At 37.9% G+C, this 27,380-nt stretch overlaps 1 protein-coding gene across 1 annotated transcript in view; it reads right to left on the bottom strand.

The window, feature by feature from the left end:
* PRSS12 (protease, serine, 12 (neurotrypsin, motopsin)) overlaps nucleotides 1-27,380 on the bottom strand; it is a gene marked incomplete at its 5' end in the record, with an annotated part of 76,688 nt that overhangs the window by 12,194 nt on the left and 37,114 nt on the right. Inside the window, 5 exons of the mRNA XM_010855237.1 lie at nucleotides 8,386-8,508; nucleotides 9,378-9,456; nucleotides 12,436-12,641; nucleotides 20,816-20,957; nucleotides 27,150-27,346. Of these exons, the coding sequence (XP_010853539.1) occupies nucleotides 8,386-8,508; nucleotides 9,378-9,456; nucleotides 12,436-12,641; nucleotides 20,816-20,957; nucleotides 27,150-27,346 (747 nt within the window). The remainder of the gene's footprint in view (nucleotides 1-8,385; nucleotides 8,509-9,377; nucleotides 9,457-12,435; nucleotides 12,642-20,815; nucleotides 20,958-27,149; nucleotides 27,347-27,380) is intronic.

The raw sequence follows: 27,380 nt of genomic DNA, 5'->3' as shown, positions 1-27,380 counted from the left end.
CATCAGCAGGCGGATTCTTTACCACTGCACCAACTGCGAAGCCCCTTCTGTACTACAGTGTCTACAATTCCAGAGGAAAATTCTCTATTTTTGCACATTTCTGAATTTTTAATGATTAAAAGAAGGTTGTTTCAATCCAAAGTCCCTGAACCCAGAAGACAAAATTTGGAGTTTGTTGTAACCACTGGTCACTGTCCTCTAAACACTGGCTTTCAAAAAACTTACTGTAATAAAGATGTAAGTTGTAGTCTTCTTGGGCACTTCAAAACAACAGACCAAGTCAGATGGATGCAGAACACCTTTGCAAAACAGATTTCTCCCTATTAACATTAAGAGTCTTGCATTCTATCCAAAGCAAGTCAGAATGCTGCATATCATCAACTGCCCCTCTGCTTTTTAATCAACTGTCTTTATTTTATACTGTGCAGATAATGGGAAGAAATTCAGAATGACATATGGAAGGAATTATCCATTGATCTAGGTTTAAAATACCACCATCTTCTAAAGAGTCCAACATTCTTAAATATATCCACTATCTGGCAACTGATCCCCCACTTTCATCATGTAACCATCATTTAGGGGGTCTGTTTGTGCCAAGTAATATATTAGACACTTAGTTAATAAACACAAATGAGATGATTACTGACTTGAGGCAATAATCTAGAAGGAGCAAGCCAAGAGAGGAATAATGACCTTTAAACAAACCCAAACATGTACCTTAAAAAAAAAAAACCTTTGAGGGAACTCAAAAGTCAGATCAAAGTTTTCAACCTCAAGTGGAATTTTTGGACCATTTCCCTACTTTAATACTCTAAGCCTTGAACCCCAAGGTCTATAACTTTTAGCAGAGAGAGAGATCACCTTGAAAGACAAGGAGTCTTGAGCAAGAGGAGGAAAATCTGAACTGAACATACTGAATTATTTCGCTTAAATTCTTAGCCCAAGAATCCAGTTTCTCTGCAGTTTCCTACCTTTTTCTCCAGCAGTCAGTGGGATGAAACTATCTTGATTCTCTACTTTTGTTAATAATAATAATCTTTGATTCCTGTTTTTGAACCCTCCCATAATAACAACCAACATTTGTTCTTAATTTTACAGATACAAAAAACCTTTACATATTTTGAAGATGATTTGTTCCTTGCTGTGGAACATTATTGCTTTCATTTTACAGATGAGAAAACTGAGGCTGCTGTTTATTAAATTATTTTTTAATTTAATTATATTTATTATTATTTATAATTATAAATTGGAGAAGAAAATGTCACCCCACTCCAGCACTCTTGCCTGGAAAATCCCATGGACGGAGGAGCCTGGTGGGCTGCAGTCCATGGGGTCACAAAGAGTCGGACACGACTGAGCGACTTCACTTTCACTTTTCACTTTCATGCACTGCAGAAGGAAATGGCAACCCACTCCAGTGTTCTTGCCTGGAGAATCCCAGGGATGGTGGAGCCTGGTGGGCTGCCGTCTATGGGGTCGCACAGAGTCAGACATGACTGAAGCGACTTAGCAGCAGCATAATTATAAATAAATTATTACTTATTATTTAATTATAATAATTAAATTATTTATTAAAATAATCTCCACAAAGTGCAACAATGACCAGTTGGAGGAGCTGGAACTGTAACTTTGGTCTTTTTTTCTTTTTTACTGGTGGTAATTAAGGTTGCCACTTATTTTTTTTTAATGTATTTATCTTTTTATTGAAGGATAATTGCTTTACAGAATTTTGTTGTTTTCTGTCAAACTGCAACATGAATTAGCCATGGGTATACATATATCCCCTCCCTTTTGAACCTCCCTCCAATCTCCTGCCCCATCCCACCAGTTTGATACAGAGCCCCTGTTTGAGTTTCCTGAGCCATACAGCAAATTCCAGTTGGCTGTCTATTTCACATATGGTAATGAAAGTTTCCACGTTACCCTTTCCATGCATCTCACCCTCTCCTCCCCTCCCCCCATGTTCATAAGCCTATTCTCTATGTCTCTTTCTCCACTGCTGCCCTGTAAGTAAATTCTTCAGTACCATTTTTCTAGATTCTGTATATATGCATTAGTATACGATATTTATCTTTCTCTTTCTGACTTACTTCACTCTGTATAATAGGTTCTAGGTTTATTCACTTCATTAGAACTGACTCAAAGGCATTCCTTTTTATGGCTGAGTAATATTCTGTTGTGTATATGTACCACAACTTCTTTATCCATTCATCTCTTGAACATCTAGCTTGCTTCCATGTTCTAGCCACTATAAATACTGCTGCAGTGAACAATGGGATACATGTGTCTTTTTCAATTTTAGTTTCCTCAAGATATATGCCTAGGAGTGGGATTACTGGGTCATATGGTGGTTTTATTCCTAGTTTTTTTTTTTTTAACTTTACAATATTGTATTGGTTTTGCCATATATCAACATGAATCCACCACAGGTATACACGTGTTCCCCATCCTGAACCCTCCTCCCTCCTCCCTCCCCCTACCATCCCTCTGAGTCATCCCAGTGTACCAGCCCCAAGCTTTAAAGGAATCTCAATACTGTCTTCCATAGTAGCTGTATCAATTTACATTCCCACCAACAATGCAAGAGTGTTCCCTTTTCTCCACACCCTCTCCCGCATTTATTCTTTGTAGACTTTTTGATGATGGTCATTCTGACCAGTGGGAGGTGACTCATTGTAGTTTTGATTTGCATTTTTCTAATAATGAGCGATGTTGAGCATCTTTTCATGTGTTTGTTAGCCATCTGTCTTCTTTGAAGAAATGTACGTTAAGGTCTTTTTCCCACTTTTTGATTGGGTTGGCTGGTATTGAGTTGTATGAGCTGCCTGTATATTCTGGAAATTAATCCTTTTCTGGTTGTTTCATTTGCTATTATTTTCTCCCATCCTGAGGGTTGTCTTTTCACCTTGCTTATAGTTTCCTTTGCTGTACAAAAGCTTTTAAGTGTAATCAGGTCCCACTTGTTTACTTTGTTTTTATTTCCATTACTCTAGGAGGTGGGTCATAGTGGATCTTGCTTTGATTTATGTCATTGAGTGTTCTGCCTATGTTTTCCTCTAGGAGTTTTATAGTTTCTGGTCTTACATTTAGGTCCCAGAGGTCTCTGAGACTATCCTCTGTTCTTTTCCTTCTTTTTACTTTATTCTGCTCTTAAGAAGCTATTTCCACCATTTTATCTTCCAGCTCACTGATTCATTCTTCTGCTTCAGATATTCTGCTACTGATTCCTTCCACAGTATTTTTAATTTCAGTAATTGTGTTGTTTGTCTCTGTATGTTTATTCTTTAATTCATCTAGGTCTTTGTTAATTGATTCTTGCATTTTCTCCATTCTCTTTTCAAGGTTTTTGATCATCTTTACTATTATTATTCTGAATTCTTTTTCAGGTAGTTTGCCCATTTCTTCTTCATTTATTTGGACGTCTGTGTTTCTAATTTGTTCCTTCATTTGTGTAGCATTTCTCTGCCTTTTCATTTTTTAAGTATTGTGTTTAAGCTCTCCTTTTCCCAGGCTTCAAGGTTGTATTCTTTCTTCCCTTTGGTTTCTGCCCTCCTAAAGTTGGTCCAGTTGTTTGTGTAAGCTTCGTATAGGGTGAGATTTATGCTGAGTTTTTGTTTGTTTGTTTTTCCTCTGATGGGCAAGGCTGAGTGAGGTGGTGATCCTGTCTGCTGATGATAGGATTTATATTTTTGTTTTGTTTGTTGTTTAGCTGACATGTCCTGCACAGGGTGCTACTGGTGGTTGGGTAATGCCAGGTCTTATATTCAAATGGTTTCTTTGTGTGATTCTCACTATTTGATACTCCCTAGGGTTAGTTCTCTGGCATTCTAGGGGCTTGGAGTCAGTGTTCCCACTCCAAGGCTCAGGGCTTGATCTATTCCTCAAGACTGGGAGCCCTGCTGCTCAAAGGACGTCAGACCCACTGCGTACTGCCCTACTCACGCTTTCCAGGGGGCAGCTCTGACCCAATCCTGGATAAAAGTCCCCGGATGCCAGACAAAGTGACAACATCGAACCCTATTCCTATTCCTCCCTGTCTGACTTCTTCTGTATAAAATCCGTCAACAGGCACACCAGAGGACTTTAAAACTTCAGTGGCTTTCTAGATCAGTGTTGTTTTTCCAACCCCTGGGGACCCAGTCACGAACACGTGCCGGGCCATAATAAACTTGGTCTTAATGGCCAGATCTCATTCTCTGGTTACCCAGTACCAAGTTCTATTGATTTCTCTTGGGGTCTCTACCTTCTCTCCCTCCTCTCCTTTGCAACCTTCTACCTTTATTACAGTAGCCTTTCAACCAGTCTCCCTTCAGTTCCTACCACAATGGGTTTAATCACTTGGTAACATGGGCCAATTTGAATCACTCTAGAAAAAAGGATAGAAGCACATCTGCAAATATTTTTCATATAATTTGAAGCTTGTTCACAGATTCCTAGATTAATAACTTTGCTTCTCCCCCTCAGATCTATCCCATATATCTCTAATGACATATGTCCTAAAACTCCTCTTTGATCATATTTCAAGGCTCAAAAACCTTTAGTGATTTTGCACTACCGAGTAAATGAGACAGAGATCCACTACCCTGACATCCCAGACCATTCCTGCTTCTTTACTGTAACTCCACTATACACATTCTGGATCCATGATCCTAGTAACTGCCATCCTTCAAACATGCTTTATGCTTTCTCACCACTGTGTTCTCAACATTAGACATTCTCTGCCTCCAGCCTCCACCAATAAATGAATTCAGCCTCTCTGCTTGAACAGACTCCATAACAGAACCCATTCTTCCTCCCACATACATCCCACTCCAGCTTGGAACTGTCCTAACAACAGACCTCTTTCCTATGCTAAAATGAAAATTACCTCCCATTAGCATCTGTGGTATTTGAAGCAACACATAGTAAATTTAATCTGATTCCTGACGCTCGCCCCTTTCTGCTTGCCTTCCCTGGTGCAACATGTTGCTTTCTCGTAGGATGTCACTCAGAACTGAGCACCGTTCTCTCTGTTTTTGCCCCCGACAACAGCTTGAGCACAGTAGGACAGAAGAGCAAGGCTCTTCACTGCTTTGTGTTGGTGCTGTTCTGGCAGGGCTGCCCAAGGCTGATTAACTTTGTGGGCAACCGCATTACCTCACTGAATCTATTAAGGTTTCATGCGTGCTCAGTCACTCTTAGTCATGTCCGACTCTTTGCGACCCCATGGAAGCCAACCAGGCTTCTCGTCCATGGGATTATCCCAATACTGCAATGGGTTGCCATTTTCTCCTCCAGGGAATCTTTCCAATGCAAGGATGGAACCTGGATCTGTTATGTCTCCTGCCTTGGCAGGTAGATTCTTTACCACTGAGGCTGCAGGTTACTAAAACCCATAAGGTCTTTTTCACTTGTGCTGCATTTAAGTCATGGTTCCCGAACTAAAGGCAGCATTTTATTCTTTATTCCACGTTACTTGTTAGAACCAGCTTATCAAGATCCTTTGCCATCACGGATCCTATCTTCCAACCTGTTATGTGTCCCTACCAATCTCCTGGCATCAAAAAATATAATTAACTTGCCATCAGTGTCCTTTTTCAGCTTAGCTATGAGTATGTTGAATAGGGCAAGGATAAGTATTCTGTTAACTCCATTATATTCTTTCTCATCATCTTTCTTCAAATGTCCAGACCATATGCTATTCTATCCAGGAGCAAGAGGGTCTTAACTTTTAATGTTCATAAGAATCATCAAAGATGCTTGATAAGAGTACAAACTCCTGGGTCTTAGCTCCAAAGATTCAGAAGATCTAGGATAGTGGCTCAGGAATCTGGGTTTTTAATAAGCGGAATGTATCTAAATAATATTATGGGGAAAAGACCTCATTTTAAAAATGACATTCTTTACTTTTTTCATCCTATATGTCTCCCTCCTCTGGGTTCCTATAGCTGCAATAAAACCTCATGCTAACAAGGCTGCTGTCTGTCTTATTCTCCAAGATATTTCTAGTGCATGGCACATTTCTGGGAATATTACAGGCTCAGTAATTTTTTGTTAAGTTAATAAATGAATCTTTATTGTACCACTTTATTGTTACATGAGTGTACTGTACCACTCATGTAACACATGAATATAATAAACCTACCAGTATATAGGTGAACTCTCAAACTCAACTATTACCCATGAATGACAGAAAATATGTAAAATACAAATTTGTATCTTTTGCAGCACTTTGAACATGGAACATTAGTCCATAAGTATTTATCAAAATAGGTAAGAGGAAATGAATAGAGATTGTAGAAACAAAGATATATGAGACCTTAACAACACAATTGACATATCAGTGGGTAAAGAATGGAATGTTTAATTTTTAAAAGTACTGGAAAAACTAGCTATCCATAGGAAAAATATAACATTAGGTCCCTTCCTTATACCATATACCATACACACACACACACACACACACACAAAACTGTAAACAGATTAAAAATCTAAACAGGAAAAGCAAAACTGTAAAATTTTTTGTAAAAAACTAGTATAGTATTTTCTTATGGGGCTAAAGAAGGATTTTAAAAATAAAATATACAAAGCTTTTATAAGACTTCAGAAACTGATACACTTAAAAATATTAAAATTGAAATATCTTCATAAGAAAAAGACCTTAAGCTAGTGAAAGGACATGTCCAAGATTGGTAAAAGGTATTTGTAACACATAATAACAAAGACTCTGTACAAAGAATATATCCAAAAAATGTTAAAATCAATTATAAAGACAATTGAATAGAAAAATAAGCAAAGGATATAGACAAATAATTCACGAAAGAAGAAGACACGAAATCAGGAGAATAGAATTAAGAAGAAACCCAAAAACTCTTTAAGGCTGGCAAAAACTGAAAATGTTGACGATATGAGATTGAGATAGGGATGTGAGGAACAGGAATTTGCAAACCACTGCGATATAAACTGATGCGGTTGCTCAGAACATAAACTAGCAGTGTCTAGGAAGCGTGAGGGACACCCACATTCCTGGACCCAGAACACTGCGCCCACAGGCGTGTTCCGATGAGAGCCATACATCTACTGCGGCACTCTCTCTTAGTAACGACAGAATGGAAGCCACCTAACTACCCACCAGTAGGAGAATAAATACACTGTGGTTGGCTGTGTGTCACAGTAGGACTTTACACACTCATACAGCAGTTAAAGCAAAGTCTACATGGATGGATTGTAAATACACCAAGAAGCCACAGTCCCACAAACGAAAGAATACAAAACGAATTTTTGGTTGTAAGAATGTTTTAACGCTATGGAAATCTTCTATTTAAAACATTTTTTTTTGAGTATTTTTATTTTTATTTTTTTTAATTTTATTTTATTTTTAAACTTTACATAATTGTATTAGTTTTGAGTATTTTTAAATACACAAAATTATAGTAGTGAAACCCCCTGTGTTCATCACCTTGCTTCATTCATCATTAACATTTGCCAAGCAATGGTACACATTTTTAAACACTAAAATTCATGCTGAGGAAATGGCCATTATCCAGGGCTACTAAAGAGCACAGGACATGGAGAAAAGACCACGAGGTCCTGCAGGTGCCGCCACCATGATCAGTGTGACTCTGGCACACTGAATTCCTCTGCAGGGCTTCCCCTCTGAACTGGAAAGACTTCAGATTGGGCTGATGAAATGCCTGGTGGTGGTTTAGTCGCTCAGTCGTGTCCAACTCTTCGCGACCCCATGGACTGCAGCCCGCCAGGCTCCTCTGCCCATGGGATTTCCCAGGCAAGAATACTGGAGTGGTTTGCCCTTTCCTTCTTCAGGAGACCTTCCCAACACAGGGATTTAACGCATGTCCCCAGCGTTGCAAGCGGATTCTTTACCAATTGAGCCACCAGGGAAGCCCAAAATGTCTGAGACAACAGGAAATAACCAGGACACAAACTGACAGGTACACACAGAGAAGTCTTTCTCTAGAAGACACAAAACACCAAGCAGACTCGAAGGTTCTAAAATTCAAATCAAAACACTAAACGTGGACTCCCTATTCCTTAGCATTCAGAAGCAAATAATTTGAGGTCTCTTCCAGCTCTGTGGGCACATGATTTCATCCTCAGACATGTTCTTGGAGAAACAATAACATAGCTGCCTCCCCTCCAAAGACCCATCTTCTCTTCTCCCTAAACCTAGAGTTTGCTTTAATACCAGGGTAGCAAGTGACTTCCTGAGAGCTCTCTTTGCTCCTAATGTTACCCCTTGCTTCCACGGCACCACTCAAGGAGATGAGGAATGCCTGTAGCCTGTCTCTGACACTCCAAGTGTCCAGTATGCTGTAGAGCAGGAAGGGGTTGGAAGAACTGGCAAGCAAGGGCCAAACTGCATTATCTGGAAAGGTACACACATACCTCTTGAAGCAGTGTGCTGCTGTAAGGACCCAGCAACTACTCAGGAGCGTGGCCCCACAAAGGAGCCTACCGTCTCCATGGGATGACTTCAGCCGGAGGGATACTTGCCAAGGCCAACTGCCCCTAAGAAGAAAGTAAGCCACTCATCAGAAAAGCAAGGCACATCATCCAGTAAAACAATGACTTAGGCGTGCAGGTAGGAGGAAAGGAGTATAAAGAGACTTGAGAATGTGAACTCCTTTCCCACTTTGAGAATGATATTCCTACAGCTTTGAGCAGAACACCCTGAAGATTTGCCTATAGCATCTGTGTGCATAGACCCTAACTCTGACATCCTTGGAAACAGTTTGTGTCTTCTTTATATTTCGTGATTTGAAGCGTATTTTCTCCCTCACCTAAACACGCTAAAGAAGTTGGGCTTTTTCTTTCTTTATCTGTTGGTCTTGCCACATGGCTTGCAGGATCTCAGCTACCCAGTGAGGGATTGAACCCGAGCCATGGCAGGGAAAGCGCAGAGTCCTAACCATTGGCATGCATGCTAAGTTGCTTGTCATGTCCGACTCTTTGTGACCCCATGGACTGTAGCCCGCCAGGTCCAGGGAATTCCCCTGAAGAAATATTTACTAAGCAAAGCACTGGTTTTCCACTTGTAAATTCAAAAGCAACAAAATTATATTAAGAATGAGTCAAGTCCAAAACAAATATATTCTAAATTAAATAAATGTGTAGTTATACAATTTTCAGATTTCCTGGTAAATCAGTTTGTTTCTGCAACCCATCTATCTCATATATCAGGGGATAGTGATTTGAAGAACATGGTCTATATAAATAAATATAGGTCAAAGGGCAGTGAAATTATCGGTGTAATCTGTATTTAGTTTAGAAAATAAGACAAATCCACTATATAATAGTAGAAAATGCCCCAATTTGTAATCCCCTCTCTGTATAAATAATTCTGTAATATGGAAAATCACTTCTGAAGAAACTTTTACCTTAAAGAATTCTTCCCACCAATGATCCGCTTCTGCCGACGGGGCAATAATCTCAAACCACAAACAGATGAGAGGGACTCTGAAGCAGAATGAGGTTTTTAATTAAACTACCACATTGCTGATACTGGGGTAGAGATACAAGTGACACATTTCCCTGCAGCTGCTTCCTCTATTTTAAAGTGCCTTTTCTCTTCAAATTATTGGCTATTTTTCTTATCTTGGGCTTCCCTGGTGGCTCAGAGGTTAAAGCATCTGCCTGCAATGCGGGAGACCTGGATGCGATCCCTGGGTTGGGAAGATCCCCTGGAGAAGGAAATGGCAACCCACTCCAGTATTATTGCCTAGAAAATCCCATGGGCAGAGGAGCCTGGTGGGCTATACTCTACAGGGTAGCAAATAGTCGGACACAACTGAGCAACTTCACTTCACTTCACTTTCTTATAATAAAAATTGAACATTTTTTTTTAGTTAATGAAGGCAACAGTAATTCACAAGTAGACATGGAACTCGATGAGGTTTCCCACAGTCAGCTCTGAGGAGGTGTCATGGCCTGTTGAATGGTCTGCCCCTATGTAGTGCATCGTCCTTATGGTACCCACACCTACTCCTCCGCTGACTGTGGAGACTGTTCAGGAGTTCGGAAATACTCAACAAGAGGACTACAAAAAACAATGATGATCTGAATTATTTAATTTTCACAGACAACACTCTTCTAAGCCACATATACACATGTAACTCAGAGAAGCAAAGCACATTCCCAGGAAGAAATTCTGACACAAATTTACATGTATTTAAATAGCATATTAATATACAGAAAGGATTTACTAAGCCAGTTTAACTGGCAAATTGGATTTAAGGCTATGCAGTCAAACATCTCAAAATAACAGATTTCTGTCAAGAATATTAAAAAAAAGAAGAGTTAAATTGAAAATATATGAAAAGGTGGTGTATAAAAGAAGAGTAAATAAGGTATGACTAGTTTTAAAAATAATTTTAGAAAGTGTGTGTGTGTGCTAAGTTGCTTCAGTCATGTCCAACTCCTTGTGACCCTGTGGTCTGGAGCCTGGCAGGTTCCTCTGTCCATGGGATTTCCCAGGAAAGAATACTGGGGTAGGTTGCCATTTTTTTCTCCAAGGGATCTTCCCAACCCGGGGATGGTTAAGTATATATGTGTGAAATACAGTATATACTGTTTTTCTATCAGAGTAGGAAGAAAGGGTAGGAATTGTGCCAAGACCATGAAAGTCTAGTCAGCATTAATTTTCTTCCATAATAACCAGGTAAAAGGGAGCCAAACAGGATATCAGCACTAGATATTTATTCAGGGAGAAAGAGGTTCTGCAATGTGTACCAAGGTCACTAATTTGTCAAATGAGCTCAGAGACATGCTGTCAAACCTTAATCCTCATCTCTTATGATATGAGTCCTCTACATGACACTGTAAGGTAGAAGATACCAGAAAAACACAAGTTTCCAATAATGTTCCAAGTCAGGTCAATGCATATAATGCCAACACAAAGAATGATGTAATATTAAGCAAGCAAAACCAAAAGTTTACATCATTTTGGGGAAAAGTACCAGATTGCAAGAAAGTAAAATTTATTGAAAGCCATAAAATTCACTATTATAAAAAAGTTATAAAGTAAAAGGAAACTCATTTATTAAAGGATCCCATTAGATGACCAAAAACTGATGGCTTGAGTTTTAATCACCCTATAGAAGTTAATAGGTCTTGAACCTCAACACAAAATCAAAAAGTTAATAAGTCAGATTCAGTAATCCAGTTGGTCTAAGATAAAAACTTTTTATTTCAAATATGGTAGCATTGGGACCATGGAAAGGTATCAAAATGAGCACTGCTACACCTTTGGAAGGCATTAAAGCAAATATATTAATAATGATGAAATAAATATGGTATTTCATATTTTAAAATAGGTTTATTTTACATAAAAATATACTAAAATATTTCATAGTTAATGAATTTTTATGTTTTTCTACTGCTTAAGAAATTTTCCATAATCCAAAGAATTAGCTATGTTTACTTTGTAACTGTATGTAAATTACTGAAGGGAATTTAATTAAGTTACAGTCTATAGTCAGGAAAAACTGGCTTACCAATCATGTTTATTTCATGTAATATCTATATGTATATATATACATATATATATATATAAAACAAAGCATAAAGTATTGCAAATATTCTTCACACTCAAAAGACTCTCAGATAATGAAGAATCATATTAACAATATCCAATTTATTGGATTGTCTTTAATAGTTATTAAAAGATGCTAGAAAAAGAGGATTCTCAAGTATAGATACACCTGATTTTAAGAAAATCTTAAGTATCAAAACCATGAATTTTTAATCTACATAAATAAATGACTGTTCTTTTCATAAAACATAACCATAGTTTCCCCCAAAAGAGCTAGTTTTTCCCCTTCTTCACTTAAAGCAGTATTTGTTTCATAAAAATTAAACTCAGAGTTTCTATGAACTCTTCTATTTATATAAGTATGAACTACCCATCACTGTATTATACTGAAAGATTACTTCTCATTTTCCTTACATTCTTAAATTTCAGAAAGTAGAATCTACAAAAGATAATTTTCTTTTTGCAATTAATTTCAAAAACTATCCCTGTTAAGATATTAATAAGAGGGGAAGAAGTGCCCTTCTCTGATTCACCTTTAAATTTTCATTTCTTTCCTGCTTTTATGAAGCAAATATCATTTCTAAACCTTCAAGGATACCAGCAAATTTGACAGTTTTATTATATTCAAAGAAGGAATGGTTACAAGTGGCTAAGAATATCAAAGGGGGACAAACTCAGAGATTACAAAATCCTCTAAACCCACTCCTGCCCCTGAACTCTGCCCTCTCTGGGAGTCCACACAGGAAAGTTGGTGAAGAACCACTGCCTCTAAATACTAGCAGAAGGAACAAGGGGTTGAATATATTCTTATGGAAGGGAGTTCATTACCCAAGTGCTGCTCAGAATAACGACGTGGGGATGAGTATTCTTTGACCTTCACAGACACGTCCCAGAAGGTGACATACCTTTACTACTGTTTCCTGATGCTTTTTTCCCAAGATAATCACAAATAACTCCTGCGTCTTCACTGTGGCGGCAGTTGTGGTCTCCGATGTTTTGTCTGACACAGTCGGCCAGGGACCGTTCATTTCCTGTACACTTCACATTATCCATATGGATAGGTCCCTCCCCTTCCCCAAAATACGCCATGCTCCTTGCTCTGGCTGGGCCCCTGGAAACAGAGCATTCTTGAGGATGTGGAGAGTCAGTCAATCGTACATTTGAATAAATCACAACATACACTCTCATCCAAGTATATTTCTTAACTTTCATATATTAATATTAGCATCTATATGTGCTAAAAAATTATTTCATGACTATCAAAAAAACAGCTTGAGAGGTAATAAGTATACATTCTTTGTTATCATATTCCACGGCTTCTTGATTATATCTTAATTTCTAATAACAAAGTCGCATGTCAAAAATTTATGATAGTCTTAAACTCTAGTTAAAGCAGGAAAAAAAATCTTCTCAAAAATATCTACTCTCTTCCAGACCATAATACTCTCTTAAAATTGGTTTCCAAGAAAATTATGAGAATTAAATAATTACCTAGGGAGCTAAGAATTTTTAAAGCCCACTTTAGAAGTAAAAATGCACAATTTTCAACTGAGAAAGAGAAAACCAGGAACCAGAGTTAAGAAGGCAGAATTACTTTGGGTATATCACTTTTCTTTGGTTTCTCTCTTTTTTTAATAATATATTACTTTTTATTAAATATCCAAATACAAAATTTTCAGTAAAGTATTTCAAACTAATACCATATTCAAAACTCAGTTCCTGTTAAATTAATGACATGATTATGAATGACCAAGTTTTAATGTTTGAATTATAGGAAAATTATCCTTGTAACTTCAAATTAGGGAAAGATTTGTTAAAAAAATAAAGCATAGATGGTATACTTTAAATTAAAAGATTGATAAGCTCAACAAAAATTTTAAAATGCCACTTCACTAAAAACCACCAAAGGAAAGTGAAAAGATAAATTTTAAAGTTGATGAGTATGTATACTATATATGTGTGTGTGTGTGTGTGTGTGTGTGTGTGTGTTGATGAATGCATTCTCTAACAGAGGGAAATAGCATACCATATACAAATAACTCAAATTTCATTTATAAAATAAAAAACCAGCAACCAATAGAAAAGCAGGAGAGTTTTAAATCAAAAGAAACTGTCTTATTAAAAATGACAATATAGACCAGATTGCTAATATTAAAATACTTTCTACTTAGTTAGGATAAGGTTATTATACTTTCCTTATAGTTATGCAAGGAACTCAGGCAAAGTAGTTTATTGATACAGATTATGTGAGGAATTTGCTTGAATAATCCCCTTTCAGCTGAGACCTGGCCTCACAGGCTTGTAGCTGGCAGTACATTCATTTCAAAAATGTACCCTAAAATTTCTTCTGTATTAGTGATGGCTACTCTGAAATAAATTGCAAATAAAAATAAGATTTAACCCATTAGAAATACTTATAGTCATGGAAGATCAAACAGGCAACTTTAAAGTTACTCTTTAATTCTTTCTACATATAAAACTTTCAATAGTTGTATAAGTAAAAAATGCTCATTGTATCAAGTTTGCAAAATAAAAGCATTAAAAAACCCCAACCACACACTGCTAGCATTTGGCACACATTTATGGGGAAAATATTAACTACAATTTTTAATTGTTAAAAAAAAACTCATTGTACAGACTATGCTAAGTCACTTCAGTCGTGTCCGACTCTGTGCGACCCCGTAGACGGCAGCCCACCAGGCTCCCCCGTCCCTGGGATTCTCTAGGCAAGAACACTGGAGTGGGTTGCCATTTCCTTCTCCAATGCATGAAAGTGAAAAGTGAAAGTGAAGTCGCTCAGTCGTGTACGACTCTCAGTGACCCCATGGACTGCAGCCTACCAGGCTCCTCTGTCCATGGGATTTTCCAGGCAAGAGTACTGGAGTGGGGTGCCATTGCCTTCTCCGTTGTACAGACTAGTGGATCTCAAACTAAGTGGACGATTCTTATGAAGGTGGTTCTGCATCAAATTTCAGTGTAGGGAAAAAAAAGTTTATTTTCTTACTGTTGCACATTTATTTTAAAATTTTTATAGGTTTTACAAGTACATACATTCTTATATATTAATCTTTGTGAGCAGCTTAAATTTCTTCCCAGAAGTGAAACTTTTTATTCAACAGATATAAACATTTCTTAAGATTCTGGATATATACATTGTTTCATGTAAGACAAGTCTTTGGAAAGCAAATTATGCATTTGAAATATGTATAATAAAATATAACTATTTAAAGGAAAGGTAGGAGAAGGCAATGGCACCCCACTCCAGTACTCTTGCCTGGAAAATCCCATGGACGGGGGAGCCTGGTGGGCTGCAGTCCATGGGGTCGCTAGGAGTCTGATACAACTGAGCGACTTCACTTTCAATTGTCACTTTCATGCATTGGAGAAGAAGATGGCAACCCACTCCAGTATACTTACCTGGAGAATCCCAGGGACAGGGGAGCCTGGTGGGCTGCCGTCTCTGGGGTCGCACAGAGTCGGACACGACTGAAGTGACTTAGCAGCAGCAGCAACAGCAAAGGAAAGGTATTTTTCTGGTTTATTTTGTACATCACAGTTCTGATCTGTCTGGAATTTATTTCTGTTAATATTAGTGAAGGATCTAGCTTTATTTCAGTCCCTAAAGTAACTGTCCTAATAACTCTTCCTGCTGACTTAAAGGGCATTTTTATTTCCTTATTTATCATGCTTGTAAGTACACAAGCCACTTCTCGGTCTTTATAGTTCAATAATTCTACATATTAAAATTACCTTTGGGTGCCTTTAAATTACAGCACAATCTGAACCCCACTGGATGTCAATTAAAGTAGAATTAAGACGTTAAGTAAAGAGGGAGTGGGCCCAGGCCTGGGTAATATTTTTTATGTCCCAAAGTGATTTCCATGCACAACCAAGGCTGTTAACCATCACTGACCTCTTTGCCTATTCCTTCGCCATTTTCACATAGACTTGATTTCAGATGAATTTGGAAGTTAAGCCCTTCTCCCCATCCACCATACACACCAAGAAAAACAAAGACTTCAATGAGGAGAGCATTTACTGTACAGATTAATTTCTATTTTGTCTTCCCATTCAGAGTTGTGGAGTATCACGAAGCCTTACAGCTTCTGTAAAAATTTACTAATAGCTTTTTTACACATAAACCTCAATTTTTGTGAAGTTTATTCCTTGAACTTTTTTGAGTTTTGTACCTTTTATAAATGACATTTAAAAAATTTTTCTACTTAGCATATAGGAACATTATTGCTTTTTAAAAAATATTTATATTTCATATTGTTACATTAATAAACACTAGTTCTAGTGTTTTTTCAGATGATCCTCCTGGGTTTTCTAGGTGGACATTGCATTATTCATATACCAATTCTGGCTTTTAAAAAATTCCAATACCTCAGTTCTTAATGATTAGTGGAAACTCCAGATAATACTGAGTCATTGCAGTAAAAACAGGCACACTTATTTGTTCCTATTTCATGCTTGTTTGTGATAATAGAGTTAAGGTAGTTTTACTCTATTCTTAGCATCCTAGGAGATATGAGACAAGAATACTGATTTTTATCATGTAGTTTTTCAACATTATTATGATAATCATATGTTTTCACTTATAGACAACACACCAAAATACATTAAATTGAATGCTTCAGCTGAACTACTCTCATATTCTTACAGAAAATTTGAGTGATATTGTTCTTTTAATATACTGCTGATAAATTCATTAATATTTTGTTTAGAATTTTTAATATAGATTCATGAGTTTTCTTTTGTGTATGAATCCTTGTCTAGACTTAAAATCAAATTATATTAACTTCATAAAGTAAATGGAAAGATTTTCATTTCTTTTTTTTCTTTGCTGTACAACAACTTTTATGTTAATAACTCAGGAGCCATCTGTGTCTTAAAGACTGGTCAAAACTCTTCAGCAAAAAGTCAAGAGTCAGTTCTCCTGTCATTAGTAATTTATTTTAATTTATTTGGGTTTTCTATCTTTTGTATCAACTGTAAAAATTTTTTGTTTTGGCTCGAGTTTTTAGGTTTGTTTTTTTTTTCTTTTTTTTTTGGCTATGCTGCATGGCTTGTGGTATCTTAGTTCCCCAACCAGGGCTTGAACCAGGGCCCCTACAGTGAAAACACCAAGGCCAAACCACTGGACTGCCAAGGACTCCTCTTGATAATTATATTTTTTGTTGAAATATACAGTTTCCTAGATAATTGTTCATTTCATCCAGATGTGCAAATTAGTTAGTTAAAAGTAAGTTTATAGTGAGTGAAAGTGAAGTCGCTCAGTCGTGTCTGACCCTCAGTGACCCCACGGACTGCAGCCCACCAGGCTCCTCCGTCCATGGGATTTTCCAGGCAGAAGTACTGGAGTGGGGTTTTTAACCCTCTGTATCTGTGCTTATATTTCTTTTCTCTAATGTTTACTTATATTCTCTTTTTCTTAATCAGAATTGCCAGAAATTGTTATCTCATTAATCTTTTTTTAAAAACGGAAATAATTGCTGATAAGTGCCTGTGTACTGAAGAGCAATTTGAAATTCAAATAGCCATAATTTGAAGAAAATTGAAAATTAATAACATCCTGAAACTAATATCCAAGATGATTCCCATCAGTTTTGGGTGTGAGGATGACCAAAGGTAGAAAGCAAATAACAATAAGCTAAATGTCTTGATATTTTTCAAGAAGGGGAAATTACAGATAATTTGTGAAATTGGTAAGAAAATATCTGAATATCTTTGCTAAAAATTTAAACAGAATTTCTAGTAAAACAAGAATGCTGAAATTTCAGACAATTAGAGACAGCAAAGAAAGAATATTAGATTGCTTGTGAATCGAAAGCCAGAAGGTCATACAAAGAACCAAAAATAAAGCATGATAGATAGCATAAAAGTAGATGACAGGTGGAAGTAAACACATTGAAAATAAAATTAGACTCATTAAATAAACCAAAAGGATGATTTCTTAGCAATTTCCCAATCGATGCACAAACTAAAGAGAATGTACCATTTTAGATATATTAACAAGTATATTAGAATTAGAGAACATTTTAACTAATAAAAGTACATAATTAAAGACATTCTCAAAGATATAGTGAAATCTAATACATTTTTCTTTGACTTAAAAAATAATTAAAGACTGTGTCACTTATAGGGACTTCTGGATTACAAGCATGAAATAATTCATAGCTGATAATTTCAGTGAGACAATAGGCTCTAATACACGAGTCTTTAAACTGAGACCTGGGTTTGATCCCTGGGTTAGGAAGATCCCCTGGAGAAGGGAAAGGTTACCCTCTCCAGCCTGGAGAATTCCATGGACAGTCCATGGGGTCGCAAAGAGTCGGACACGACTAAGCAACTTTCACTTCAGTTCACTTCACTTCAACTGAGTATCAAGTACTCCTGGGAGTAGATGATGATTTTCCAAGAGATATGGCAACTGATACGTAGATCATCAAAATCCATGTGTATTCTCTCCTAAAACTGGTCTTGCTAAGTCAAGATCAACTTCTCTTTCAAAATTTCCCTTTTCCCACTACACAAAAAAAAAGCATGCCTTTCACTCAGCCAATCCAACCACAGTGCATTGCTCCAAGATTTAAAAGCCTCTGAAGTGGCCAAAAGAACAGTTCAAAACAAACGATAGCAATGAAGCCTCCTGTTATCCAAGGACCCAAACCCCAACCCATCGGTCTAGGAAATGAGAGCTTTTGTCAACTTTTCTTTCTTACGTTGAAAAATCATTTATCAAATTTGTTGTTTTTAATTAGTTGTGTACCAGAAATCATAAAATCCTGAGAGCATCTTGTTAGAAGAATTTAATTTTTCTCTATCTCACTCTCTGCATGTGTACGCACACACAGTTTTTAAAATATAGTAACATTAGGATTCTGTGGGGAAAGAAAATTTAAACTAAAATTTCAAGGAGAAAAAGGAACTATGTAAAATTTGTGATGGTCAGAGAAGAACTTATTCATGTATTTTTTAAATGAATGTGAGTATCAAAACACTATATTTATGTTTTGTTGGATATAATTAAAAGAATGATGTAACTTCAACTTTTAAATGTCATATACAAATATGCCAGAAATTAAACTCTTTGCAGCTATTTAAACATAAGATGACAAATTAGATATAGTTAGTTTTAGGTCTCTATTAAGGCAATAGGGACGGGCTTCCCAGGTAATGTTAGTGGTAAAGAAGCTGCCTGCCAGTGCTAGGAAACATAAGAGACACGGGTTCAATCCCTGGGTGGAGAAGATCCCCTGGAGGAGGGCACGGCAACCCACTCCAACATTCCTGTCTGGAGAGAGGCATGGTATTGCTGTCACGGACAGAGGAACATGGTGGGCTACAATCCATAGGGTTGCAAAGAGTTGGACATGACTCAAAACGACTGAGCACACAGTCAAAGCAATAAGGACACACACTTTGAAAATTCTTTTAAGGGATATAACTCCAATAAACACAGAGTGCAAGAGCAATGTCATATCGAAGCATGCACTAATGGAATCACACAAAGTTCGAAAAGAATGGAATCTCCATCAGGGCTATTTAGTCCTAACAAGGTTAGCTGATCGCAACACATTCTCTCTCAACCCTCTAAAAACAATGTGCTCTCATATGCTAGACTTTGTCAGACATTATGTAATACACCATTAAAGAGTGTGTTTTACTTTCTGTCACTCTAAGTGCATCTATATTAGTTACCACTCATGTTCCTGATTTTTATTACTTCATTTCTGTTTCTTACATTATGAAAAAGCTAATGCTATTTTGATTCTCAGTGTTTCCAAGTACTAACCCTCAAGTGCAATATAGATGGTGGGGGACAGTTCTCTGGTATTCTTATTAAGAAACCGCTCTGACATCTCCAAAGCTTTCTGGATTGATTTCTACAAATAAATGCTTTATTAAAGATTTTTAATAATTCAAAGTAGACATGGGGAAAAAATCCCCTTTTCTAATCACATACTTATTTATAAGTTCTTATATGAAATTTTATCTCCTCTCACTGGGAAATTATAAAAACAAGTATATGTTCAAATATATGTAAACTGATCAAAAGCTAAATGATTCTCTTCTAAATACCATCTGATGGCAAACTGTAGCTTGTACACTAGAAGACGACCATCCACTTTGTCATAGTAACATTAAATTACTCATTTATGTATTAAGCTTTATTTTAGAAACAACTATAAACTAAGGGGCTTCCCTGGTGGTTTAGTGGTAAAGAGTCTGCCTGACAATGCAGGAGACATGGGTTCGATTCCTGATGCCAGAAGATTCCACATGCCAAGGAGCAAATAAGCCCCTGAGCCACAACTATCGAGCCTGTGCTCCGGAACCCGGGAGCCACGACTGAGGCCACATGCTGCAACTACTGAAATCAATGCACTCTAGAGCCTGTGCTCCGCAACAGGAGAAGCCACCACCACGAGAAGCCCACACACTACTGCTAGAGAGCAGCCCCGCTCGCCGCAGCTAGAGAAAGCCTGCACCACACAGGCCCAGCACAGCCAAAAATAAATAAATGCTTTAAAAAATAAAAACTATCACTTTCACTTTTCACTTTCACGCATTGGAGAAGGAAATGGCAACCCACTCCAGTGTTCTTGCCTGGAGAATCCCAGGGATGGGGGAGCCTGGTGGGCTGCCGTCTATGGGGTCGCACAGAGTCAGACACAACTGAGGCGACTTAGCAGCAGCAGCTAGAAGCAATGGCTCAGTATTTCCTAACTTAATGTTCATCGTGACTGTACAAATAACAAGAACTACTGCAAATAACAAGAACCAACCGTAATTTCAGTAACAGCAGAATCCCTTATAAGGCTACTGTGTTGCGACATAAATCACAGAGAAAAGGTTAATACGTTTGGCTGACAGAAGCATTGTTATGAATATTGTTGTTTTTGTTTAGTCGCTAAGTTCTGTCCGACCCTTTTGCGACCCTATGGACTATAGCTGGCCAGGCTCCTCTGTCCATGAGATTTTCCAGGTAAGAATACTGGAGTGGCTTGCCATTTCCTTCTCCAGTGTTATGAATAATCAAGATTTATTGGACTATTTGTTATTAGATAAAAGCTACATTTCTTGAGTAACATCATGTATATGTCTTGTAAGAGCTTAGAAAAATTTAAACAGACTCCGTATTTCTTTACCATTCTCAATCAAGTCAGCATGCTGCCAGTATTTTCAACTGAATCATAAATACTAATTTTATACAAGAACATGAGTAAAATAATCATAAATTTTGTAAAGCAACCATCCCAAATAATTAGGTTTTCTTACTTGTAGCCAAGCTGTCGACAGATCACAGTTGCATCCTTATCAGTCCACCCATCATCACAAACTGTTCCCCACTGGCCATTGATAAAAACCTCCACTCGTCCTTCCTTCTTATTTTCTCCATCCATCAGTCTGATTGGAAAACCTAAGTCGCGAGTTAAAAGTAATACTCATTATTACTTTTATAAGAGCCAAAACAAGCAAACTGATGTTAAAGCATCAGAGACTTTATAAAATAGTATTTGCTTTTAAAATGAGCTAAATATTAAATGGACAGTGAGAGAGGACATACCAATTTAGAAAAAAAAAAATTGTATCCACTTTTGCAATATCTTTTGAAGCCTTGAGGTCAGAGTGCTTATCTTGCTCAACTTTATATTCCCAGCACTTGAGACAGTGCCTGGCATTATAGAGTACACTGGAGTGGGTTGCCATTTCCTTCTCCAATGCATGAAAGTGAAAAGTGAAAGTGAAGTCGCTCAGTCGTGTCCGACCCTCAGCGACCCCATGGACTTCAGCCTTCCAGGCTCCTCCATCCATGGGATTTTCCAGGCAAGAGTACTGGAGTGGGGTGCCATTGCCTTCTCCGAGAGTACACATAACACCTGTTTATTGAATAAATGAATATATAGCACTGTAAAACTGTGTATGATCTTATTACCTCTAACTTCTAGATAGTAAAAGACATTAACTTGGAATTGTTTTTGTTCTACATCTACTCACTTATCCATCAACATACCTAGAAATTATACTCCAAAGCTAGTATTTTTATTTTTTTATTTTTTTTCAATTATGTGAAAAAAAGTTTTAATTTCTCCCTTAGTCTACATTCACATTAAATCAACTAAATATTTTATAACATTTAAATGAATATAATTTTCATTATTGAATTTAAGCATGACTTTTTAAAGGATCCTTTGGACATTTGATTGATTTTTTTTGGGGGGGTGTTGCAAATAATTTGACTCCAATCATTTCATAAGCAGAATTACAAAAGTTCAGATCTGGAAGAAATATTTGAGGCCATCTAAGACATTTGTTCTTCTCTCAAATGAGGTCATTAAAGTCCATGAGAGTTAATTTCACGGGTATTTTTAAGAAGAATTTTTAGATATACTTTAGGATGCATGGGTAACTTGAAAGATGGAAGAGAAGAAAAAAAAAACGGAAGCAACTAATAAGGACAATTTCCATCTCAGGCTTCCTATTTACTATTGATTCCCAAGGAAGAGCTTAAGTCATAAAAATCACTAAAGATGTAAAAGTTGAGAAACTGATCTCTAGTAAATTGGGGATTTATCTGAATTATGCAAAAGAAATGACTTGTAGTTTTTCACACATCTGTATCGACACCAATAAATATGGTTTTGTTTAATTAAAAGCCCTCGTTATGGCTTGCATACTGCCTGGGGTTGAATTGTAAAGCCATTAGAATGGGCTCTAATCCAATTTGTACACAGAGATACACAGAAGGAAGATGTTGTGAAGAGAAAGAGGGAGAAAACAGCCACCTACAAGCTGAGGAGAGAGGCCTGGAACAGATCTTCCCCTTCCAGTCCTCAGAAGTACCCAACCATTGCGCATACCTTGATTTTGGTCTTCCAGATTCCAGAAGTGTGAGACAATAAATACCTGTTGTTTAAGCCACCCAGCGTGTGATCTGTTACAGTAGGCCAAGCAAACTAATACACTTTCTTTACATTATCTTGTTACTAGAAGGGTCTCCAGCTTGCGCCTCTAAGATTGATAAGGATTCAAAGAATACCATCCAACATGGTGAAATTATTAGAACCTAAGGAGGTGACGTAAGCAGCTAATAAACCAAGTATCATTCAATATGTGTTCAACCCCACGTATGTAATCACTAGACGACATTTTTTAACTGAAAGGAAACACAGTTGGCAAGATAGGCACATCCTACTTTGATTCCTCGAGTTCTTCTTTGTTGCCCCAGGGTTGCTGGCTCTCTAATCTCTGATCATACTCACTTCATGGAACAGGCATCATAGTGGAATCAATACAGCAAAGTCAAAATAACAACCTTCTCTATGCGTTGTTTACATTAGCTAAAAAATTTTTGTAATAGGCATGTTACAAAACAGAATATATTTAAAACTTTACATTTCTTATTATTGTACCTTAAATTTAGGGAGTCTTTGCAAGAGGAAAAAGGGGAAAAGTGATTCTCAAAGAAAAACTTTAAAGAGATGAAATTCTTCTGTTTTTGATTTTTACACTTTTTAGATCTTTGGTGCAAAATTAAGAAATCATACACACATGGAATTAGATCTCCACATTCCATCCTAGTTGTTTTATGGGCAGTTTTTCACATTCCATAAAAATAAAAATGATAAAGTATTTTTAAAGCCTAAGTTGCATACTTTGTAAAAATAATATACACAATATTTCTGAACCTAATTTTAGCCACTCATTTTATTAAATCATTGGATTTTTGATGCTTGAAGGGAAACTGAATGACAGAAACCATTCTATTAATACCACCTCACTAAGTTCTTTTTGTTGTAGCAATAATAACATACATGATTTATTTCTAAAATCTTAAGATGCTTGGGAAAACTAAACAGAGTATACAGTACCTTTCATTATATATCTCAAACTCTGATTACAACAGAGTTTTCTTTATTTCAATTTTCCTATAAAACTGATTTAATACATTATTTTTAAGAAAATAATATTTTTCCTAAAAGAAAGATAAAATCTAGCATAAAAGTAGAAGTTGAACTTTATACTGTAAAATTCAGAGACAATGAAGTGTAAAAGATATCTCTGTTAAGATTTAATACTCTGAACTTTAGAATTAATGCAGTATTGGTGGAGAGTAGTCTTAGGGCAATCAGGGCAAGTAAGTTTGAGATAGGATGTGGAAAATTTGGTAATTAATAAACATTTAAATTTTTAAAAAAGAATGCAGTATTAAAATAAGAAATCTACATATTTACCATCCCACAAATTTTCCCCAACTAACATAGGCATTAACTAACTACATTTGTACTAAATCACCTTTACTGACCTAGAATATTGTTTTTGAGCATTCCATCTACCACACACCTAAAATTAGGAAGTGTCTACTGAACTACTACTAATTTTGAGAAAAGTTTCATTCACAATTAAAGTTAAGGTCAATGAGTTGCCTTCAAATAGGTGAATACTCTAATAGTCTAACAGCTCTTATCATAGTGCCAAAGAAGTGAAAAAATTAAATTGTTTTTAAACTGCACCATTCCATGATCTCTTTGCAGTCCTTTTTGATAAGTGGGAAAGTAATGATCTCTTTGGATGAATAAATGGTAACCTGATTCTATTGCAAAAGAATAATTTGGCTCAGATATAAGGTTCTTTGGACAAATGAATAGTTAATATATTACCAAAATTAGGACCAAAGAATTCATAATAATGATCTCCTATTTTATTAATAATTATCACCCTGAACTTTTTTAATTTTTTAAAAATATATCTATCAATATAATCTTAGAAAATTTAAGATTTTAAGGAAATTGAAAGGATTAGTTGTCCTAACTGTATGTGTATATTTAACCACACAGGTCTTCAGAGAACTGAGATTGTAGTATTTGGTATGCTTTCCGGGTGGCACTAGTAGTAAAGAACCCACCTGCCAATGCAGGCGAGAAAAAAGACGGGGCTGGGGGTTGGGGGGTGATCCACCCCTGGGTTGGGAAGATCCCCTGGAGGAGGGCATGGCCAACCCACTCCAGTATTCTTGCTTGGAGAGCCCCATGGACAGAGAAGCCTGGCAGGCTGTAGTCCAAAGGGTTGCAAAAAGTCAGACACAACTGAAGTGGCTTAGAACACATGCATAGTATTTATAATACTTCATCACATGGAGTACTGATGGATTATGCCTGAATAGATCACTCCATATTTCTAGCAAACAGGCTCTATCTCTCCCAACCACTTGTAATTATTCATCACATAATCCTAAAGGGTCATAAATCCTTTATAGGAAGAAAGCAGCGAGGGAGGAGATCAAACAGAAACAATTTAAAATATGACCTATGAGGGACAGGGTAAAATGCTGTAGTTCTACCTGGTATCATTAGTGCTAGATTAGTGGAGTACGTCACTATGATCCCCCAGGTCAGAGGACAATGGGGAATCAACAGACACTTTGACAAATTAAAGTATGCATGCTTAACTGCGTGCTCAGTAGTGTCCCACTCTTTGTGACCTTGTGGACTGCAGTCCGCCAGGCTCCTCTATCTGTGGAATCTTCCAGGCAAGAATACTGGAGTGGGTTGCCATTTCCTTCTCCATATCCTTCCCAACCCAGGGATCAAGCCCACATCTCCTGCATACGGCGTCCTGCTTGCTCCTGTCGCTGAGGTGGCCTCTCGGGCTGAGAGGCAAGGACAGGGATTCACAGCAGGTAAACGCCAGGGCCCGCCACGCCTGCCTTGCTGGGCCGAGGGCTCACGGGCGACCAGTGGTCCTAGTAGGGGGCTCCGGGCCAGCACTGCGCCTGCAGCAGGCTCTCCATGAAGGCCAGGTAGTCCAGGTTCCACCCTGAGTCCCCACCCGAGGGCGCTTGGCGGCCTTCACCTCCTCTCCAGAGAAGACGCTCTCCTGTGGGGCCCCTGTGCTGACCGACAGCCGGGACCAGACCCTCTTGGGGAGCTTCTCATCCAGGGTGAAGATGTCACCACACTTCACCATCAGCTGGGACCCATCCTCGAACTCGACCTGGTAGATGTGACTGGTCACAGAGGAAATGAATTTGGCCCTGTAAAGGTTGCCGTTAGTCCACTGGAGCTCCACGAACTCGCCCTCAGGTGGCGGGCCCAAGCGGGCACAGTCTCTACTAGTGATGCTCTCTGGATACAGGTTGTCGCTGTAGGATCCGTCATCAAAGTTCACTTCCTAGAAGGTCTGCGTGGTGGTGCCAATGACGCGGCACCGGTAGCAAAGCCCGTTGCGGTTCTTGGTGATGACCACCTGGCCCAAGGACACGGCCCTCATGACCTGGACGTTATGGCCCCCCGACTTGTGCTTGAAGCAGGTGATGGAGACGACGTAGGGCCAGTCATCCGGCTCCATGAGGATGCTGGCGGCATGGGCACAAGTCACATGGAAGGAGGTGGCACATGACCACTGCGCCACCAGGGAATAGTTAATACTGTAGAAATCAACACATCCCAACACAAAACAACACACTGTTTTATAATATGAAGATTCCAGCTTCAGAGTCTCAAAGCAGGAAGATATAAAAGGGGCTGACTCAAGCTTGAGGTGAGACTTAAGGACCACCAGTGGTTATTTCAACATTTATGTACCAAAAAATACAATATAGATACAAACAGAGCTATGGTAAAGTCCTGGCAAGTCTTCTGAATATCTCCCTCTATACTTTTCATTCATATTTATTCTGGCCTCCCCATCAGATGTTAAGTCTGTCAAGGATATATAGTAGTTGCTCTCTGCTCACAAAAGGACCTTTACCTACGAATATTTAAGGACCTTTACCTAAGAATATTTAAGGTCTTCCCTGTAGCTCAAACGGTAAAGAATCTACCTGCAATGCAGGAGACCCAGGTTGGACCCCTGAGTCGGGAAGATCTCCTGGAAAAGGAAATCGCAACCCACTCCAGTATTCTTGCCTGGGACAGAGGAACCTGGCAGGCTACAGTCCATGGGGTCGAACAAGTTAGACACGACTGAGTGATTAACACTATACACGAATATTTTAGACTGTTAGGTGAGCTAAGTACCTTTTATCTGACTATAAGTCTGAAGAAATTTGGAATGAGGGTCATAATAAGTGATGCTAATGGGTATTTTAGTAACAGGATATCTTAGAAAGATAGGTGGGCTGTTTACTCCAATGAATCCACCTTGGAGTCCAGTGAGAAACTTGAAAGATCTATGTTAGGACACAGCAGTGGCTGGCTGGCAAGCAATGATTGACAAGGCCTCAGGACTAAAGACAAATGAATCATGGAGGGTGGGAAAGAGACCTATTGTTTTGTTCTGATTTATTTTCAATCCTTTCTCAAATAGCTCGTTAGAATTCAAGCTAAATGAGAGGCAGAATAGGTACTTAATCAGTTGGGGAATGGACATTGCAGTTTCTTTCTTCCATCTTTCAGATACATGAGAAACGGAGGCTGATGGGTAGAGAAAAATTAGGAGTAAAATTTTGTAACATTGGTGTAAAGACTCAAAAGACTATTTTTCTCTGAAATAAAATTACTAAAATATAGAGCATCTAGGAAAATAGACTTTTTGAAAAGCCAAAGACCAGTGGCTAAACGTGCAGTGGCTACTGGAATATGAATACTCAAGAGCTGTGGCAGGACCTCACCCAGGGAGAATCTGAATCCATTCCCACCGGGGTAGCAGGAGATGCCAACATCTTCCCGATGGCTGCAGTCATGACTTCCCCAGGGTCTCTGCGAACACTGAAGGAAACTGGCTTCCTTTCCCGAGCAACTGACCCCATCCAGCCATATGGGTCCCATGCTCTCTTCAAAGTGGTTTGCAGAGGCTTGTTTGCCGTATCTGTGGCAATAAAACAAACATCATGCACACAACT

The sequence above is a fragment of the Bison bison genome, unplaced genomic scaffold (genome assembly GCF_000754665.1).
Source record: "Bison bison bison isolate TAMUID 2011002044 unplaced genomic scaffold, Bison_UMD1.0 scf7180017864361, whole genome shotgun sequence".
In the NCBI taxonomy this organism is placed as follows: Eukaryota; Metazoa; Chordata; class Mammalia; order Artiodactyla; family Bovidae; genus Bison; species Bison bison.
The sequence above is the reverse complement of the archived record's forward strand: the minus strand, read 5'-3'. Positions and strand labels throughout refer to the sequence as shown.